This window comes from Tympanuchus pallidicinctus, unplaced genomic scaffold (assembly GCF_026119805.1).
Source record: "Tympanuchus pallidicinctus isolate F22 unplaced genomic scaffold, pur_lepc_1.0 scaffold15, whole genome shotgun sequence".
Taxonomy (NCBI): Eukaryota; Metazoa; Chordata; class Aves; order Galliformes; family Phasianidae; genus Tympanuchus; species Tympanuchus pallidicinctus.
The window spans coordinates 29,254,625-29,270,522 of NW_026294669.1; the positions used below are offsets into that span (position 1 = coordinate 29,254,625).

Here is a 15,898-nt window from a genome sequence, read left to right on the forward strand (position 1 = left end):
TTTAGCATCTGCAGAGAAGTAAGTCTCAAAGAAATAGATAATATAGCTTACTATACATTTATTTATGCATATTCCTATCAATCTACTTGTTTCATTTCTTTTTACCCTAGTTCATTTGTGGTTGAAAGGCAGCCCTGTATGCCAACACACCCCCAGAGGCCAATGGTTCTTAAAACGTTAATACAGTTCACTGTAAAATTAAGGTAAGAAAAGGAAGCCTGATATCAATTGCTCCCTTCACATGCTGCACTTTACTCTAGGAGACCATTTCAGGATCCATAAAGTATTACAACTTCTGTGTGAGAGTCAGGCAGAGACCCTTTCGACTCCAGGGAGCTTTGTGAAGCAAGGGTCTAAAGGACACCGAACCTGTCACTTGTAATAAGTGGCAATGAAGAGCAAACAGCAGAAGGAAGACAGGCAGACTGTGGCCAAAAGTCAGCACCTTCAGGAATCTATATTTATTGGATTCTTGGTTTAATGGCTTTGCAAGCTAACAAGTAATGATCCACATCATGCCAGGCAACATCAGAATACTCAGAGCCACTGTAGCACATTAGAAAGAGAAATATCTGCAGCTTACGAGGTGTGTGATTGGTGTATCAATGACAAGTTATTTCTCTCCCACTACCTCCTTGCTTGACTCTGTAAAATGAGGTGAGATCAGAGAGGATCTCGCATCTCATTTCCATCCAGCAGCAAAAAGAAGGCATAGAAGGTGGGGGAGCAGGTGTGGAAAGCGTACACAAAGCACAGTGCAGTTAGATATACAAATCCATCTCTGATCTTTTCATTGTCTTCCCCACTCCTGCAGGGAAGATAAAACACTCACCGCTAGATAAAGTCATCCCTCCTTTCATGCATAGGACCCTGCAAGTCCTGATGCAGTGCTGGATGATTAATCCGTTTTCAGATTATAATCATTTCAAATACTGTGATGTGGAGCTAGTGATCTCTATTATTTTCTGGTGACAAATTTGTTTGCTATAGCTTGTTTTTGGGTTGGTTTTTGAGTGTTCACTTATAAATTTTCTGTTTTGAAGGTTGCTAATTAAATTGCCAGAGCTGAACTACCAGATCAGAGTGAAAGCAACTATCGACAAGTAAGAAACTTTAAAGTGAAGATATTAGACAACTCTTTTCCTACAGAGACCATGCAGCTTTTTCAGTAGCTGCCCTATCTGCTTTCAAATTTGCTTAAAGGGGGAAAGAAACCAATGAACAGTTGAAACATATGAGTTTCACACAGGGTAATGACTCTCTCTAATGTGGAAAATCTCTTTGTACTTTAAAAGAAAGCTACTCTTAACTGATATTTTGAAATTGGAGACGAAACATCCATTTAACATTTGTTTCAAACCTTAAATAAAATCCAGCTTTAAATAGTGGCATCACAGAAAACTTGAAATCAAACTCTAGCATTTATGGGGTAGTCATTCCCTCTGCCTGTACCAATAGTCCCAGCACCTTCAATGCAGCTGCTCCAAGCATTGCACACAGTTTGTGCTTGGAAAGCTGGTGCTGTAATTAGTAACTACAGCAGCTTACAGTGTTTTACTCCTGCCTGACATCAAGGCTGTTGCATAAGCTCCTCCTTACTAACAGATTCAGTACTCCATTAGCTCCCATTACTTCTTATAGCAACGATGAACCCCAGCTCCTACTGCTGGTTATAGTTTCTTGAGCAAAAGGCATTTCAGAGCCCGCCTATAATATACTAGATGCAGAGCCAACACTTTTGTACAACTACATCTGTTTGAGTTGATTAGTTTTCTTAGCAAGATCATGATTTTCTGTACAACGTAAAGACCTGACCCCAGAGCAAGCTTGGTTACCATTAGGTGAGGGCCCCCTACTATGAAAAACCACCAGGTCTGATTCCAAAATCAGCACAGCTGATCCAACTCCCCACTGCTCACCATTCTCCCTTGCTCTGACCACGATGCTTCTATTAGCTCCCTACAAGCCACTCTGCTCCTGGCTGCATGGGCACAGGTGCTGGGCCAAAAGAAGGAAGACCAACACCTGGTGGATAAGCAGTAGGAGACAAGACAGCTTCCTCTCAGAAGCTGTTTATGTGCACCACCAGTGTGCCAAGACCTATCTACACAGGCCTCTATTGCCTCACCACACACCCAATTAGCACAGCAACTTTCAATTTCCATACATCATTCCAACAGCAGAGGGAGAAGAAGTTAGATACAATACCTGCACATGTGAAATTTCTGTTGTTTTTCCCAAAAATTGCAGTGATATCAGTAACATACATTCAACAGATAAGGGAAAATATACTGTCTCGAGATACATGACTCAAAGCAAGCACAGCTCATGTTTACTGATACATCATCTGTTTCCTCCTCTACCCTTCTTCTATTTTAGGAATGTTTCAACAGTGAGGTAAGGAAACAAAATATGAGAGTCCTCCAGCTATCCAGCATGTTTTCACTGGAGTGATTAAGTGTAATGTTCTCCATAGCAATCGTAGATTTGTTCTGTGTGGAACACATGTGAAAGCCATGAACATGGATGAGTCGGCAAATGGCAGCCTGTCAGTAGAATTCCGACACCTGGTAAGCTGGTCTGCTCTTTTCTTGCCATGCACCTCTGGCAAGGACTTAAGGTACTCTTTAAAAGCTACACAAGGAGAACTGCACTGCTGTCAAATCTACACTCATTCTCTTCTCCCTTAGAGGATCATTTACTCCTGCAACACCTGTATCACATTCCATACTGCCATAAGTGAGACTGTATTTCCACAGAAATTACAAAACAAACCCTGCTTAATGCCAGAAGAGGAAATGATTAATCATGCTGAATTACACAGAAACTTTAAAAAAAAAAAAAAAAAGCCTATGTCCAGGTGAAATACATAACTGAACGCTTTGGATCTGACTGAAACAACACCTGAGACAAAAGTCTTTTTGAGAGCCAGCAGAAGCCTTCTGGTAGCATCTCCAGTGTCTTCCTAACTCCTGCTTTCAAAGCAGACTCCCTCACCTACAGTACTTTTCCGATAAAACTATTTACCAGAAGGCCACTCACTGAATGGACTTCAAGGCACAGAGTCAGTGCCTTCATTGTAGTGTATCTGTAAATTCAAAACAAATCCCTATTACGCTAAGGGCACCACAGCTACAGTTGATATTCTTTATGTACTCATCTGTAGTTTCTCTGCCACATAATTTCTGTTTTGCTTTATACAGCAGCCGAAAGAAATGAAATCAAGTGCTGGAAGCAAAGGAAATGAGGTTGGTGGATTTATTTTAGTTGGTAGTTTTGATTACTCTCCCAGGTATTTCAGGCTGGATTTTATTTAAATCCAACAGCAACCATATGTAAGTAAATTAGATTTTGAAATGTATACTCTCCTTCTAAGTGTCGGACTCAATAATCATGTGATTGCATGAGCACAGTGAGAATCTTTCAGAAGTACTCAGAAAACTCAATTACGTGCCTCACGTAATAGCTGCAGAAGATGGTAGGAAGTAATCACCTGAATGCCTGCATGCATTGCCCTGCATGGCCTTCCCTTTGGTCAAAGAGTTACCTTCTGAAAAAACAAGCTTTTTGAGCAGAGCAAGCTGACCTGTGTGATCTGTTGGCCACGCTCACAGCTGACACGACGGTTTGATTGTACTTGCCTAAAAGATGTTGGCATGCCCAAACCAGGACCAAATTCCCTGACTGATTTTCGTCTGAATCCTGGTCTGGTGTCCCCCTCGTGCGGTGACACAGCAGTACGACACGTCAGATCGAGCAACAGCCACCCGCAGCATTAGGACGTCTTAGCATTAGCAACGTGGCTCACTGCTATCTGATTTTCACCAGCGGGGCTCCTCCTTGGTGAAAGCACCGCCTGGAACCTTTAGGAGCATAAACACTTGTTGAACAACAGCTAAAAGCATATATTTGTTTAGGCTTAGATGTGTTTTTGCAAAAATCTCAGGTTTTTGAAACTTCTAATGGGGCAGAGATAAGGGAAGTTTCCCAAACCTTTTCAGCTTGATTCTACCTGTGCTAAAACAGTTGAGCTGAGTGGATGGATGAGCATTTCACTTAAAAGCAGACAGCTCTAAGCTGGATCTTCCCTTTGTAAGGCAGCTGTGTGATTCAGATGCCTGAGCATCTCCTGCAGCCTCAGCCTCCAGTGTACACAGAACCTTTTGTTACAGCATCTGTACACATCCTGAAGGAGGTGTCCTGAAGGAGGTGCTCCGGGGGAAACAGATGGCTGTGAGGCACTTGCCCAAGGAACACTTCCATTTACGTTGACTCAAAGTGGAAGTACTTCGATTCAGAAATACAAATCTTCCCTTCTCTCCTTTTTTTTTTTTTTTTTTTTAATTTTATTTTATTTTATTTTTTTTTAAGAAGTCTGGCAAAACAAATATGCAATGGGAAGAAAAAAAAAAAAGCAGGAAAAAAATGGCAAAAAGCTTTTTATATTTTGACTCATGGGGATGGAAGTATCTATTTTTAAAGACGTTTCTCAAGGGGCAGAGATTTTACAGAGCTGTTTATAGAGCTATGCTAGTTTGTAATCCAAGCAAAATGTTGTAACACAAGCTAATCAACTACGACAGATTGTTTGTCAAGAAGTTTCTGTGTATACTTGAAAGAAAACAAAACTGTTCTCTAGGACAGAAGCCTACTTGTGCTTAAGGACACGGCTCCTGTAACTGCTTTTTTTGAGCTGCTTGTCTCCTATTTAACATCCGTGTTTAGATTGGGGCTGTCAATCAGTAAAGAAACTTGTCTCCCACACTTGGGAGACAATAGCAGACACACAAAAATCTGTTACATTTGCGTGCAACACCATGCTGTGAAGCAACATTCTTACACAAGTTGAAAGTAAAGAAAGCATTGCTTTTAAAACCAGGGTTGCTGGTTTTGTTTCAGTTTAAGAATCATCAGGAAAAAATCCACCAGAGATCTGGATTAGTTTAGAGTTTAACAAAGGGTTTCCTTCTTTTTCTCTCCTGTTTAGAGATAACACAACGCTGCAAGAAAACACACATGTAATCTCAGCAGCTGGATTGCCCAGGCAGTGTTAAATACCAAGCATACACTCAGTTCATTATCTGCTTTTTCCCCTCAGGGCCCTCATATGGTGACTGAAGAGCTGCACTCCATCAGCTTTGAAACGCAGGTCTGCCTGTATGGACTGACTATCAATTTGGAAGTGAGTATATTCTGGATAGATTTTCTGTGGTGAGAACAAGCAGCATTTTCCAGGGGCTCACAAGGAACAAGCCTGTTGGGCCAGGCCGCAGGCCCATCTAGGCCCATCTATCCTAGATACTGTCTTCAGCAGTAAGCAATTGCTAGATTTCCAGAAGTGCTCAGGGGGCTGCACAGATTTCATGTGATGTTCTTAGCCCTTCTATGCAGAAGCCAAAATACAGGCTGATCTAAAGACCATACACTCCATTTAAGCCAGTGACCAAAAAATTAAAAAAAAAATTAAAAAAAAAAATAATAATAATCATATGCACTAGAAGGCATGTTCCTCCATTAAACATCACAAATTAACACATCAGAGAATGTTACGACAATTGCAGGCAATATGCTCAGGACATCCCCGCGTACCTAAAACAGACCATTCTTAGAACCAATTCAGTGACCAACACTACCAGGCCTTACTCTTCTGCCTGCAAAAAGTCATGCAGTCATTTTTCTTTACGGCTTTCACGCAGCTAAAAGCCAAATTTGCTGCCCAGGCCAAGCTAACTCAAAACCTGAACACCCTCCCAAAGCCCATTTCTCTCTAGAAACAGGCTGGGCAGCAGTTATCAACAGTTGGTCTTGCTCTACCATGCTGGAAGAGCCCAGGCTATAGAGCACTATTAGGAGGGGGCAGAAGACCAAGGAAGGGCTAAAAGACAAGTAATACTGCACTGTCATTACCTACTGTGCTCATTTTTTCCCCTAGACAAGCTCTTTGCCTGTAGTGATGATTTCCAATGTCAGCCAGTTACCCAATGCATGGGCTTCTATTATTTGGTACAACCTATCAACCAACGACCCTCAGGTAGGTCTTCAGTACACAAATAGCGGCTTCCTGCATTCTCACACTCCTATTATTTGGTTGCCAAGTACATTCATTATAAAAAGGCTGCTTCTCCCTCTTACACAGACCTTATTTTCTTCAAATATGCAGTAATCAACATCATACTTCTATGTTATTTGTTCTGTCTTTTGTTCCCTACCCAGATGTACAACTGTACACCTCTTAGCTTTCATTTTTTTTAGACTGAAGTTGTAGCTCACAAACTAAGGAAGGATGATTGCCCTTCTTCGCAACTTTCCCAGGTCAAATTTGTCTTTCTGGAACATGGTTGATTAAAATCATACACAGCACAAAATAATTTCACAGGTGCAATTCAAAACTATTGAAGTAGATATATGGTTGGGTCTGTAATGTAATTAAATGTTATTTCCCCTCATTTTAGAGGAGCTAATGCTTTGCACAGAGGAGACTGCAAGAGCCAGGTAGCACTGTCTAGTAGCTTCAATGCTGAGCAAAAGCACAATCATTATTTCCTCGTCTCCTGCTGGCACAGCACAAATTTCGCCTTCAATTGCTGTTACTGCGCTTGCAAGTTGCAGAACACAGTATCTGCATTTATTGGACAGGCATTAAGCATATTTTCACTGCTTTAACATACACCACTATCAGAAGCATAACAAGGTATTTTATCATCCAAGATGTACACAGCCTCCTACTCTCTCCAGGAGCATCCCTCTATAGGTTTGCTAGTAACCAGGGAGGAACCAAGGCATCTTTGTCCAAATACATTCTGCTCCCCATTCCACCATACACCTTGCATTATTTTTTTATTTGTAAACACCTCTGGCCTCTGCTTAACCACTTGCTGCTTTCTTTTAAAGCCTGGAGTACTTCCCATAGTTGCTAATAGTCTAAACAAAGCATTCGTTCTGTTGCAGAACTTATCTTTCTTTAACAACCCCCCGGCCGCCACTCTAAGTCAGCTCTTAGAAGTACTGAGCTGGCAGTTTTCATCCTATGTTGGCCGTGGACTCAATTCTGAGCAACTCAACATGCTGGCAGAGAAACTTATGGGTAAGTCTGTAGAAACATACGGATTTTACTTGTTTTGGGGCTCTTTTATTTGATAGTCCAAAGTGATGACTTTAAGCATGACCTTCACTTCCACCCTTGACTTCAAAAATACCATTGTGACATTGTTTTTCTTTAAAGAAAAGCACACGTCAGCTTATTCTTACCACAAAGTGATTCAGCTTCTGAATATCTAGGCTGCTAAGCTGAAGAAAGAGGGCATCAGAGTCACGTTCAACGCTGTTTAGTTTCCTTAGCAAGTAGTTGTTATCTCCAGCATCAGCTATCAGAAGGAAGTCTTTTTGCTTGCTTATGGGATTTTGGCCTTTTTGGTGAAAGCAATGTGTTGGTTTTTTTGTTTTTTGTTTTTTTCTTTTAAAGTATCTGTTCTCTGGGGCACGTGTAGTCCTGGGATCCATCTTCTACTCACATAGAAACATAGAAATGAAGCCCCGCATGGTTAGAAGTTGGTGAGACAAGCAAAAAAATGCTTCAGTCCAACTGTCCTTGTAGTAAAGAGTGTCTTTTCTAATGGTTTCTTATTAGATAATGGAGTAGAAAACATCCCTGTTATTCAGTTACAACCGTAATATGAGAAAAAGAAAGCAAGCATCTGAAAACTTGGAAGCTCAAGATAGGGTGAGAGAAATAACACTTAGACTGAAACCAAAACTGAGCTCAGTGTTGCACCAACGAGGCCCCAGGCAACTTCAGGCAGATATTCCCCAGGCTACCATCAGCAGCTGCTTCAGAAAGATACACAAAACTCATCTGCCAGCTGCATTCTTTCTCCATGCACACAGGCCTTATCAAGCCCCTCTCAATGCCTCTCCAAGCCCGGATGGGCTACACTATTTTTCAGCTGTACAGATGTGAACTAACATTTCCTTCACAACTTCAGAAACCCAGACTCACATTTTTCTATTTTACTTTTAGGGCAACAGGTCAGTTACAATGACTACCAGCTCTCCTGGGCAAAGTTCTGCAAGGTACGGTTCTGAAAGTAACCCACTGCTGTCAGTGATGAGACTCTCAATTGCCTTGTGTGGCTCTTGTAGCCCAGCACAACCAAATGAAGTCTAAAAGCTTCACAATGAAAACAGTATTTCCTGAAGTTTAAAGCTTGGGCTAAGAGATCTATTTAACTACATTTATACAGGTACCAGAAACAGTTATTATAGTCAAGTATGCCCTGTATGTTTCTGTAAATCATACAGTCATGTTTGCAAAAGGCATTTAAAGTCATCAGGTGCTACCGAATAATCAATACGGATCATGCTATCAGTGCACAGAATGTTCTTCCTAAAGCATACAGTATGTTTTCCCTACATGCTCAGTTGTGACTTAAATTATTTCAAGTCTGTCTCCACGTTTGGTAACTTTGATCAGAAATTACAACACTGAAAAAAAGAAGAGTAAATGCTTTTTGTTCACACTATATTAAAACGCATCACTGAAAGTAGTTCCAACTCTCAAAATATAATTTCATAATGAGAGAAACTTTGAATATGAATTTTTCTTTAAAAAAGGGAGTTGCAATGCCTATCTTTAAAAAAATTCATAGTATTCACATTAGGCTTAAAGCAGATGTATTACTGAAAGCAGCAATTCCAATTTGTCATTTCAACAGATGCTAGATTACTCTTCAGGAATTGAGACAGCTATGTCAGATGGATGCGGTGTAACAATATTCTCATAATGTTCTTCTTCTGCATGCGTTTCCCATTAGGAACATTTACCTGGCAAGTCTTTTACCTTTTGGATTTGGCTTGAAGCTATACTGGACTTAATTAAAAAACACATTCTTCCTCTTTGGATTGATGGGTGAGCAAGAAATAACAACAGCCACGTGATGACCTCTCCCTGCTTTACCCTTTTTCTTCACTAGCTGAACAGAAGAGAACTTGCAAAGAGTTGAACACTTCTGCCTCTTTCTCCCCATTTATGATGTTTCAAACTCTTTGCAAAAAGGCAACACCTCTGAATGTATTAGAAATGCAGAACTAAGTCCATATTTTTTGCAAAAGTTAAACCATGATTTCCTATTACACTTCAGGTACGTAATGGGATTTGTAAGCAAAGAGAAGGAACGAATTTTGCTCAAAGACAAGACACCAGGAACATTTTTATTAAGGTTTAGTGAAAGCAATCTGGGTGGAATTACCTTTACTTGGGTGGATCAGTTAGAAAATGGTAAGTGCGATTAAAAAAAAAATAACAGAGCTCAAACCCTTTGGTATAATTGTAACCACAGTTTGTTGAGTTTTTGTTGTTGTTGTTTACAAGTGAAGTTCATGTGTATAGTGTTAGTTTGGTTTGGGGAGAGGAACACAGACAAAGCTTTGCAAATCTTCCTCTCAGTGTTTTATATTACCATAAATAGGTTCATTAGGGGATGTACCTGCTTACTGCAGGCTTTACGTTTGTTCCCACGTGTGGAGGAAGAATGCCTTGAAAGATGTTGGTAGGCATCACCCATACCAGTGTAAACTTAGAAGGAAAACAAAAAGCGTTCCAAGTAGAGATGTTGGCCTAGCAGCTATCAGCAGCTCCGTGCCCTTGTGTTCCTACAGGAGAAGTGACATTCCATTCGGTGGAACCCTACAACAAAGGCCGCCTAGCTGCGCTGCCCTTTGCTGACATACTGCGAGATTACAAAGTTATCATGGCAGACAACGTTCCTGAAAACCCTCTGAAGTATCTGTACCCAGACATTCCCAAGGACAAGGCCTTTGGCAAACACTACAGCTGTCAGCCGAATGAAGGTTGGGCTCCTTTTCTGTACTTAACCCTTCTGGAAAGCAGCTTCAAGGCCAAGAGGCAACTCAAGGAATTTGGGGAGAGGAAGAAGGGAACAGATCACAATGCCTCCTTCAATCGGCATCTTCATGAGAAATGTTTGATGTGTGTCTGTCATGCAGGCAGTTTCATTTTACAAATAGAGCCACAGTCTTAGAGGTTACATTAGAGGCTACAACAACACTGTTTAAAAGAAGCTAAGAAGTAGATCTCGAGTTAGAAGGAGTCAAAGTAATTGGATTTTTTTTCCTGACCAATACATTGCAAAATTCAGTATTCAGACATTCAAAGGAGATGGAAAGCCATCCTGCTCTTCAGCTTCCTAATTGGGTAAAACTGTAACAAGCTGTATCTTTAATTTCAAAGAATTCTGACTTTTCTGAAGAGCTTGGAAGGCCTGCTTTCATTTCACAATGAGGCAGCAGTTGCCCCTGGTAACTACACTGGAAAGTACAGCTAGATAAATTAGCTCAAAAGGCTAGATAAGATTAGTTCCAAACATGCTCGCTCTTCTCTGGGTTTCAAGTCAAACCATTTTTAGATCAAGCTTGCATCCCATCAAAAAGAAAAAAAAAAAAAAACAAAAAAACAAAACCATGATTTTTCTAGATAAACTCAGAATGATGTGTATTTCTCTATAAAAGACTACAAGGCATTTGGATTCAAATCCCTACACTTCTCAAAGATGCTTTGAGGCAGCAAATGCTTTTTTTCTCTGTTTAAATTCAGTGAACTTGGCCTAATGCTCAAGTCCTCTAAAAAAAAATTATGCACCTATTTAATTTCAAGCAAAAGACAAATCTGAAGCTGTGATACAGACAGGGCTCCATGCAAGCATTTGCAGTACCGAAAAGTACTCAGTACAAGGCTTTTGGACTTCTAGCACAGTCCTCTCTCTTCAAAGCCTTAACAAGATCTCTTCTATCAGCTGTTATGCTGTACATCAAGATAGTGATGTAGGTATTTCCAGTGGGGAAGCACGGTCATTTCTGTGACTAGGACCTGAACCTGGACATTAACCTCAGGAATTCCCTCATTTTATGGCTGCTTATTTAATCACAGATATTTCTCATATTATGGCCTGCAGCATAATCAATTTCAAACCAACAGTAAAATTAATGGGCAGTATTTAATTTCTCTACTATTGGCTTTTTAGTCTCAAAACCCTCAGACGGAGGAGTCAAAGGATACGTTCCTTCTGTATTTATCCCAGTCTCCAAAATGTGAGTAACCATAGAGACGTATTACTCTGATTTTCATTACATTTACATACCTTTTCTAACTTATCCCTGCCTCTCCTCCCCCATTCAGATAGTTTGGGGCAGCAACGCATCTGAGTTTTGGTTTGGGCAAAGACTGCTAAAAACAAAAAAAAGGGAAGCAAAGAACTTGACTGAAGTGCTTCTCTCATGCACGTGGCAAAACATTTGTCAGAACTGAATGCAAACTTTATGGTACTTTGGTCATCTTACACTGTTCCCTTTTTCAGCAGCTGATATTACAGAGTCAGGCTTAACCTCTGTCTTCCTTTAGACCTATTCCCTGCATTTTTAAACACCTAGCCATTGGCATATGCTCACAGGGCCACCAGCAAGCCCGAATATAAGCTTAACTAACTTAATTAAGCATTCAACATGAGTCAATTCACTATAGCCCACAATCCTCCATGAAGTTGGAGGGATTTAGGTTACTTTTAATATCATTTTTTTTTTTTTTTTAAAGCTTAAATGACTCTACAGATCCACATTCTCCATCAGATCTTCTTCCAATGTCTCCAAGTGTTTATGCTGTGCTGAGAGAACATCTGAGTCCCACAGCCATCGAAACTGCCGTACGTTGTAAACTTTTCCACTGATAAGTTAACACTTAGCAAACAGCACATGCAACACAGATGCTGGTTACAGAAAGGCCACTCATACCATTACCAAAATCCCAGCTCGTCCATCACTTGCACTATTGCATTCTGAAACAGTGGTACAAATATTTCCTACTCTGACGCAGGCAAGATGCTGCAGCATACTTGGATGCGTTGTCTGATGTGAAGCCGTCTTAGCTCCTGGCCAGGGAATCGTGAGCATTCACTCATTTGTTTCAACATATTAAAATAGTTCTGACCTTCTGAATTGCATCTGTGAACTACACATGCTAGCTGGCATTTCCCTGTTTCAGCAGTGAAAAGAATAATTGGATTCACTTTTATCATCAAATTCCAAATATTCTCAGGTTGTTGGTTTTTTTTTTTTTTAAGCACATGCAATAATTCTTCAGCCAGCTCTTCCCAGAGCTTGAGAGGTTCAAATAGAATCATCCTGCAGTTTTTAAGGGCACTAGAGAAGCGGTTCACTGCTGCCAAGTGGGAGGTGAATTGCTGAAGGCCCTTGCTAGGAACGTGTTCAAGTTCAGCAAGAAATTAGGGGAGAAAAGAGTTTTGAAAGGGTTTTGTTCTTATTTTGTTGTTTCCTTGGGCTTGGTTCTCTATATTTCCTTTGATTGTTTCATTGTTTTTGTTGTTGACTTCTATTTCCCATTCTATTTACCCTGCTAAATGAGAAAGGAGGAAAAACAGAGTTTCTTATCTCAAATTCACACACCAGGTGAGCAAGTGGTGCTGTACTGAAGTACAGTAAGCAAAGTTGCTATTGTTAAAGCAACAGATTTTCTCTATGAGGTGTCAGTGAAAGAGCTCTGTGCAATGCAGAGAACAAGAGTGAAAGCTGCAGCAGAACATGATATCCTACTCAGTAACAGCCTTAGCAGCCTTGCTGAACTCTTATCCATTCCTCTGCTCACTGCAAAAGCAAGATTCCACTAAGAGACTTTCTGTCCAAATCCATAGGTTACAAGAAGCACAGAAGTTGATAAAAAAGATACACAATTTTTCTTGAGAACTTTTACTATGCTGTTTTCCAAGGAGAATTACTAGATCTTGTAAAGAGCTAGAAAAGATATCTTTAGAGTCTTAAGAGCTGTCAAGATGATACTACAGCTACATTGAGGTTTGATGTGCAACTCCTCTTGAACGAGCAGCAGTAACTGCCCTGAGACTGATGTTCTCTTTTTTCCTTCTAGCTGAGTTCTCCTTACTCAACTGACTGAAGTTCACATATTGGAAAAATAAGCAATCGCGTGGACACTGCATGGGTTAGAAGCATAATAAATATCTTCTCTGCCATCACTGTAAATCACTATTTCCTGGAAACCATTATGATGCTATTGTTGGGCCTCCTCCTGTTCTCAGTTCCACGTAAAACAGACATTTTCTTCCTAGAGGTTACACATAGCCACCTGAGACTGCTACCTACACTGATAAAAGGCCAAATCCATTCCCACTCACAGGTCATTTGATTCCAGTGGGGTCCAGTATGTCTGAGTTTCTACCTGCGGAATTACTGATCTTAGAATTGTAAATAAAACAGTATAAGAACAGATTTTTTTTTTTTTTTTTTTCTTCTTCTGATAACAGCATATAAGGACAACAAAAGACTTTAAGGTACTTGAGGAAATCAGTTTATATTACATTCGCTTAATCATCTCTTTATATACCCTCAGTTTAGCTTCTATTTTAAAGTGAAGATTCTCACCCTCCAAATTCAGTTACATCCAGGGCTTATTTTTTCCTTGAGATGAACCACCTCGAGCAAAGACTGTCACCACAGCAGAAGTTCTGAGAGAGAGGAAGGCAACACTAGGAAAAGCTGGGATACTATCTGGTACATGCAGGCTAGGAAGAACAGTTTCAGAAAACAGTTACCCAAGAGCTACAGCATTTTCTATCCACAGGCCAATCGGTGATACATAACAATGTTACACGCCTGTCAGAGTCTCATTTGAAGAGCAGGATAACTGGTTTTACACTGCCTTTGAAAAACATTTCCTTATGCTTATTTTAGCATAGATTAATGTTGGTTCATCTGTTTGTTTTTCCCAGTATTATCCCTCAACATTCTGTTAATAGAATAATAAAACGGCCGTTCCAGGGCCGTTGTCTTCCACACGTGCAGCCTCATTCAGATTTAACTCGTGTGCAAAATACATGGCTAATGCATACAAAGTTCTTAGAACACACAAACATCAGTAAAATGAGCTGCAGATGCTCAAGTGCAAATAATACAGACACTTGGGATGAAAACAATCCCCTTGCATCAGTCAGACCTAGATTTCAGTTTCATTTCTCTTCTTTACCCCCCCCCCCCCCCCCACCCACCCATACCATTGACGTTAGCAAGCAACATCTCTGTTAGAATGGAAAGAAATTCTTTTTGGGCATTGCTGAAATATCAGACTAGATATTGAATGACCAAACATCTCTGTAGTTGATCAGTTTCAGTGATTCCAAGCTAGCTGCAGAATCATATTTCTTCTTGCAAAGCATCTCATAGAAATTATTTTCCCATAAACAATGACTACTGTGTATATATGTCTAAAAACAACTGTAATTTATATGACCAGTACGAATAAAAAGAGTTTTTGGCTTCAAGTTGGACACCTGGATTTCTGCCTAATTCTCCAAGATAAAAATATAGACCTGCATCACCTATCGTGTATGTTGGAAAAGACCTTCAAGACCACTTCTTCCAGTTGAGCGCAAGTCCAAACCACAGCACCACAAGACTTCAACAGCAACAAAGTAAACTTCACCTCAGGCTGTATCCTTTTTTCTTTTGACCTGTTTTCGCCATCTTAATGAGATGGATTCTGCCCATCTACAGGTCATGAAAAATGCAGTTTAAAATAATAATAATAATAAAAAAAAAAAAAGGTGCAGACAGCATTTGAATCACTCTTCCTTCCTTTCCTTTCTGCTCCTTGCACAATTCAATTATTTCTCAAGTGGCTGAATAGGATTGCGGATCAGGTTCTGGTATTAGTTTTCTTTGTTGGTCTAATTGGAAGGCACACTATTTCAGCTCTGTTTGCTACTTTGAAGAGCCAAAAGTTATTTTCTTTAAAATAAACATATACTGATCAAGTCTTCTTACACACACACACACAATCTGTCCTTTTATAAGACAAGGGCTCAGAGGAAGGAACTAAAACGTGAAGAAAGAGAAAAGCACTTCAAAAGGGACACTGTCAGGCACTGCTAAAAGAGATGACATTTACTCTCCAGTACTTTCACTAACAGCACTTGTGCTTTCACTGGGTTTTGCAGCTGCAAAGTCAAAAATAACGGGAAAAGAACCCAACAGAACTGTGCTGTGCTTTGCATCCTGCCCTACCATAAGGTTTCAAATTAAATCTAAAAATTTATTACCATTTTCCTATTGGCTTTATTTATAAAGCACTCACATTCATACCAGTACTCAGGGCTTCCAAACAAAAAGCTTACCAGCAGACCTTTTATTTACACATATCTTCCATCAGCTAAGAAGTTTCTTCTGTTTGAGGAGAGTGGGAGATACAAACTAAACCAAAAAGGACCCAAACATCCCCCATTAAGTTTATATACTTTACTGACCGTTCACACAGCAGATGGGAATAAACAAGACCCTGCATGTCCTAACAAGTCGGTTCCAATCAAGATGAAACCTCTACATCACAAGATATTTACTGGGATGAAAACTCAGCTGGCCAAACACCAGGAACAATTAAAATACTCAACTGCCTGCCGCTTGTAAGCAGCCCTGCAAGTTTCTGCGTTGGATAGAAATCTGGGTTATAGTTCATAAATTAACAGCCAGAGATATGGTTGTACAATCTTTCAGGGTATTCCTTGTACACAGACAGCACAGGAAGCAGAGGCAAAGGCCACCCTTGGGGATTTCCATGCCCGCCTTGCTCTCCATGGCCCAGCCAGGACTCCTACCCCACCTGTGATGCTGCAGCTTGCGCAGCAGGGGCTCAACACCCTGAGGTTTCTTCACTGTAAACACTTGCCACCATGATTCCTATCTACAAGAAGGTCAGAAAAAGGATCCAGAAAACTACAGGCATGTCGGCCTGACCTCAGAACTGGGAAAAGCCATAGATGAGATCATATTAAGTGGAATCACTTCACCTGTGTGGGATAACCAGAGG

The 15,898-nt window shown here is 40.4% G+C and overlaps 1 protein-coding gene across 1 annotated transcript in view; it reads left to right on the forward strand.

The window, feature by feature from the left end:
- STAT4 (signal transducer and activator of transcription 4) overlaps positions 1-14,357 on the forward strand; it is a 38,845-nt gene extending 24,488 nt beyond the window's left edge. The window contains exons 10-24 of the mRNA XM_052675797.1: positions 111-203; positions 1,044-1,103; positions 2,380-2,397; positions 2,477-2,570; positions 3,204-3,248; positions 5,099-5,182; positions 5,933-6,031; positions 6,949-7,084; positions 8,018-8,070; positions 8,811-8,905; positions 9,138-9,274; positions 9,655-9,846; positions 11,037-11,103; positions 11,603-11,711; positions 12,950-14,357. Of these exons, the coding sequence (XP_052531757.1) occupies positions 111-203; positions 1,044-1,103; positions 2,380-2,397; positions 2,477-2,570; positions 3,204-3,248; positions 5,099-5,182; positions 5,933-6,031; positions 6,949-7,084; positions 8,018-8,070; positions 8,811-8,905; positions 9,138-9,274; positions 9,655-9,846; positions 11,037-11,103; positions 11,603-11,711; positions 12,950-12,976 (1,309 nt within the window). The 3' untranslated portion in view covers positions 12,977-14,357. The remainder of the gene's footprint in view (positions 1-110; positions 204-1,043; positions 1,104-2,379; positions 2,398-2,476; positions 2,571-3,203; positions 3,249-5,098; positions 5,183-5,932; positions 6,032-6,948; positions 7,085-8,017; positions 8,071-8,810; positions 8,906-9,137; positions 9,275-9,654; positions 9,847-11,036; positions 11,104-11,602; positions 11,712-12,949) is intronic.
- The last annotated feature ends 1,541 nt before the right edge of the window (positions 14,358-15,898 follow it).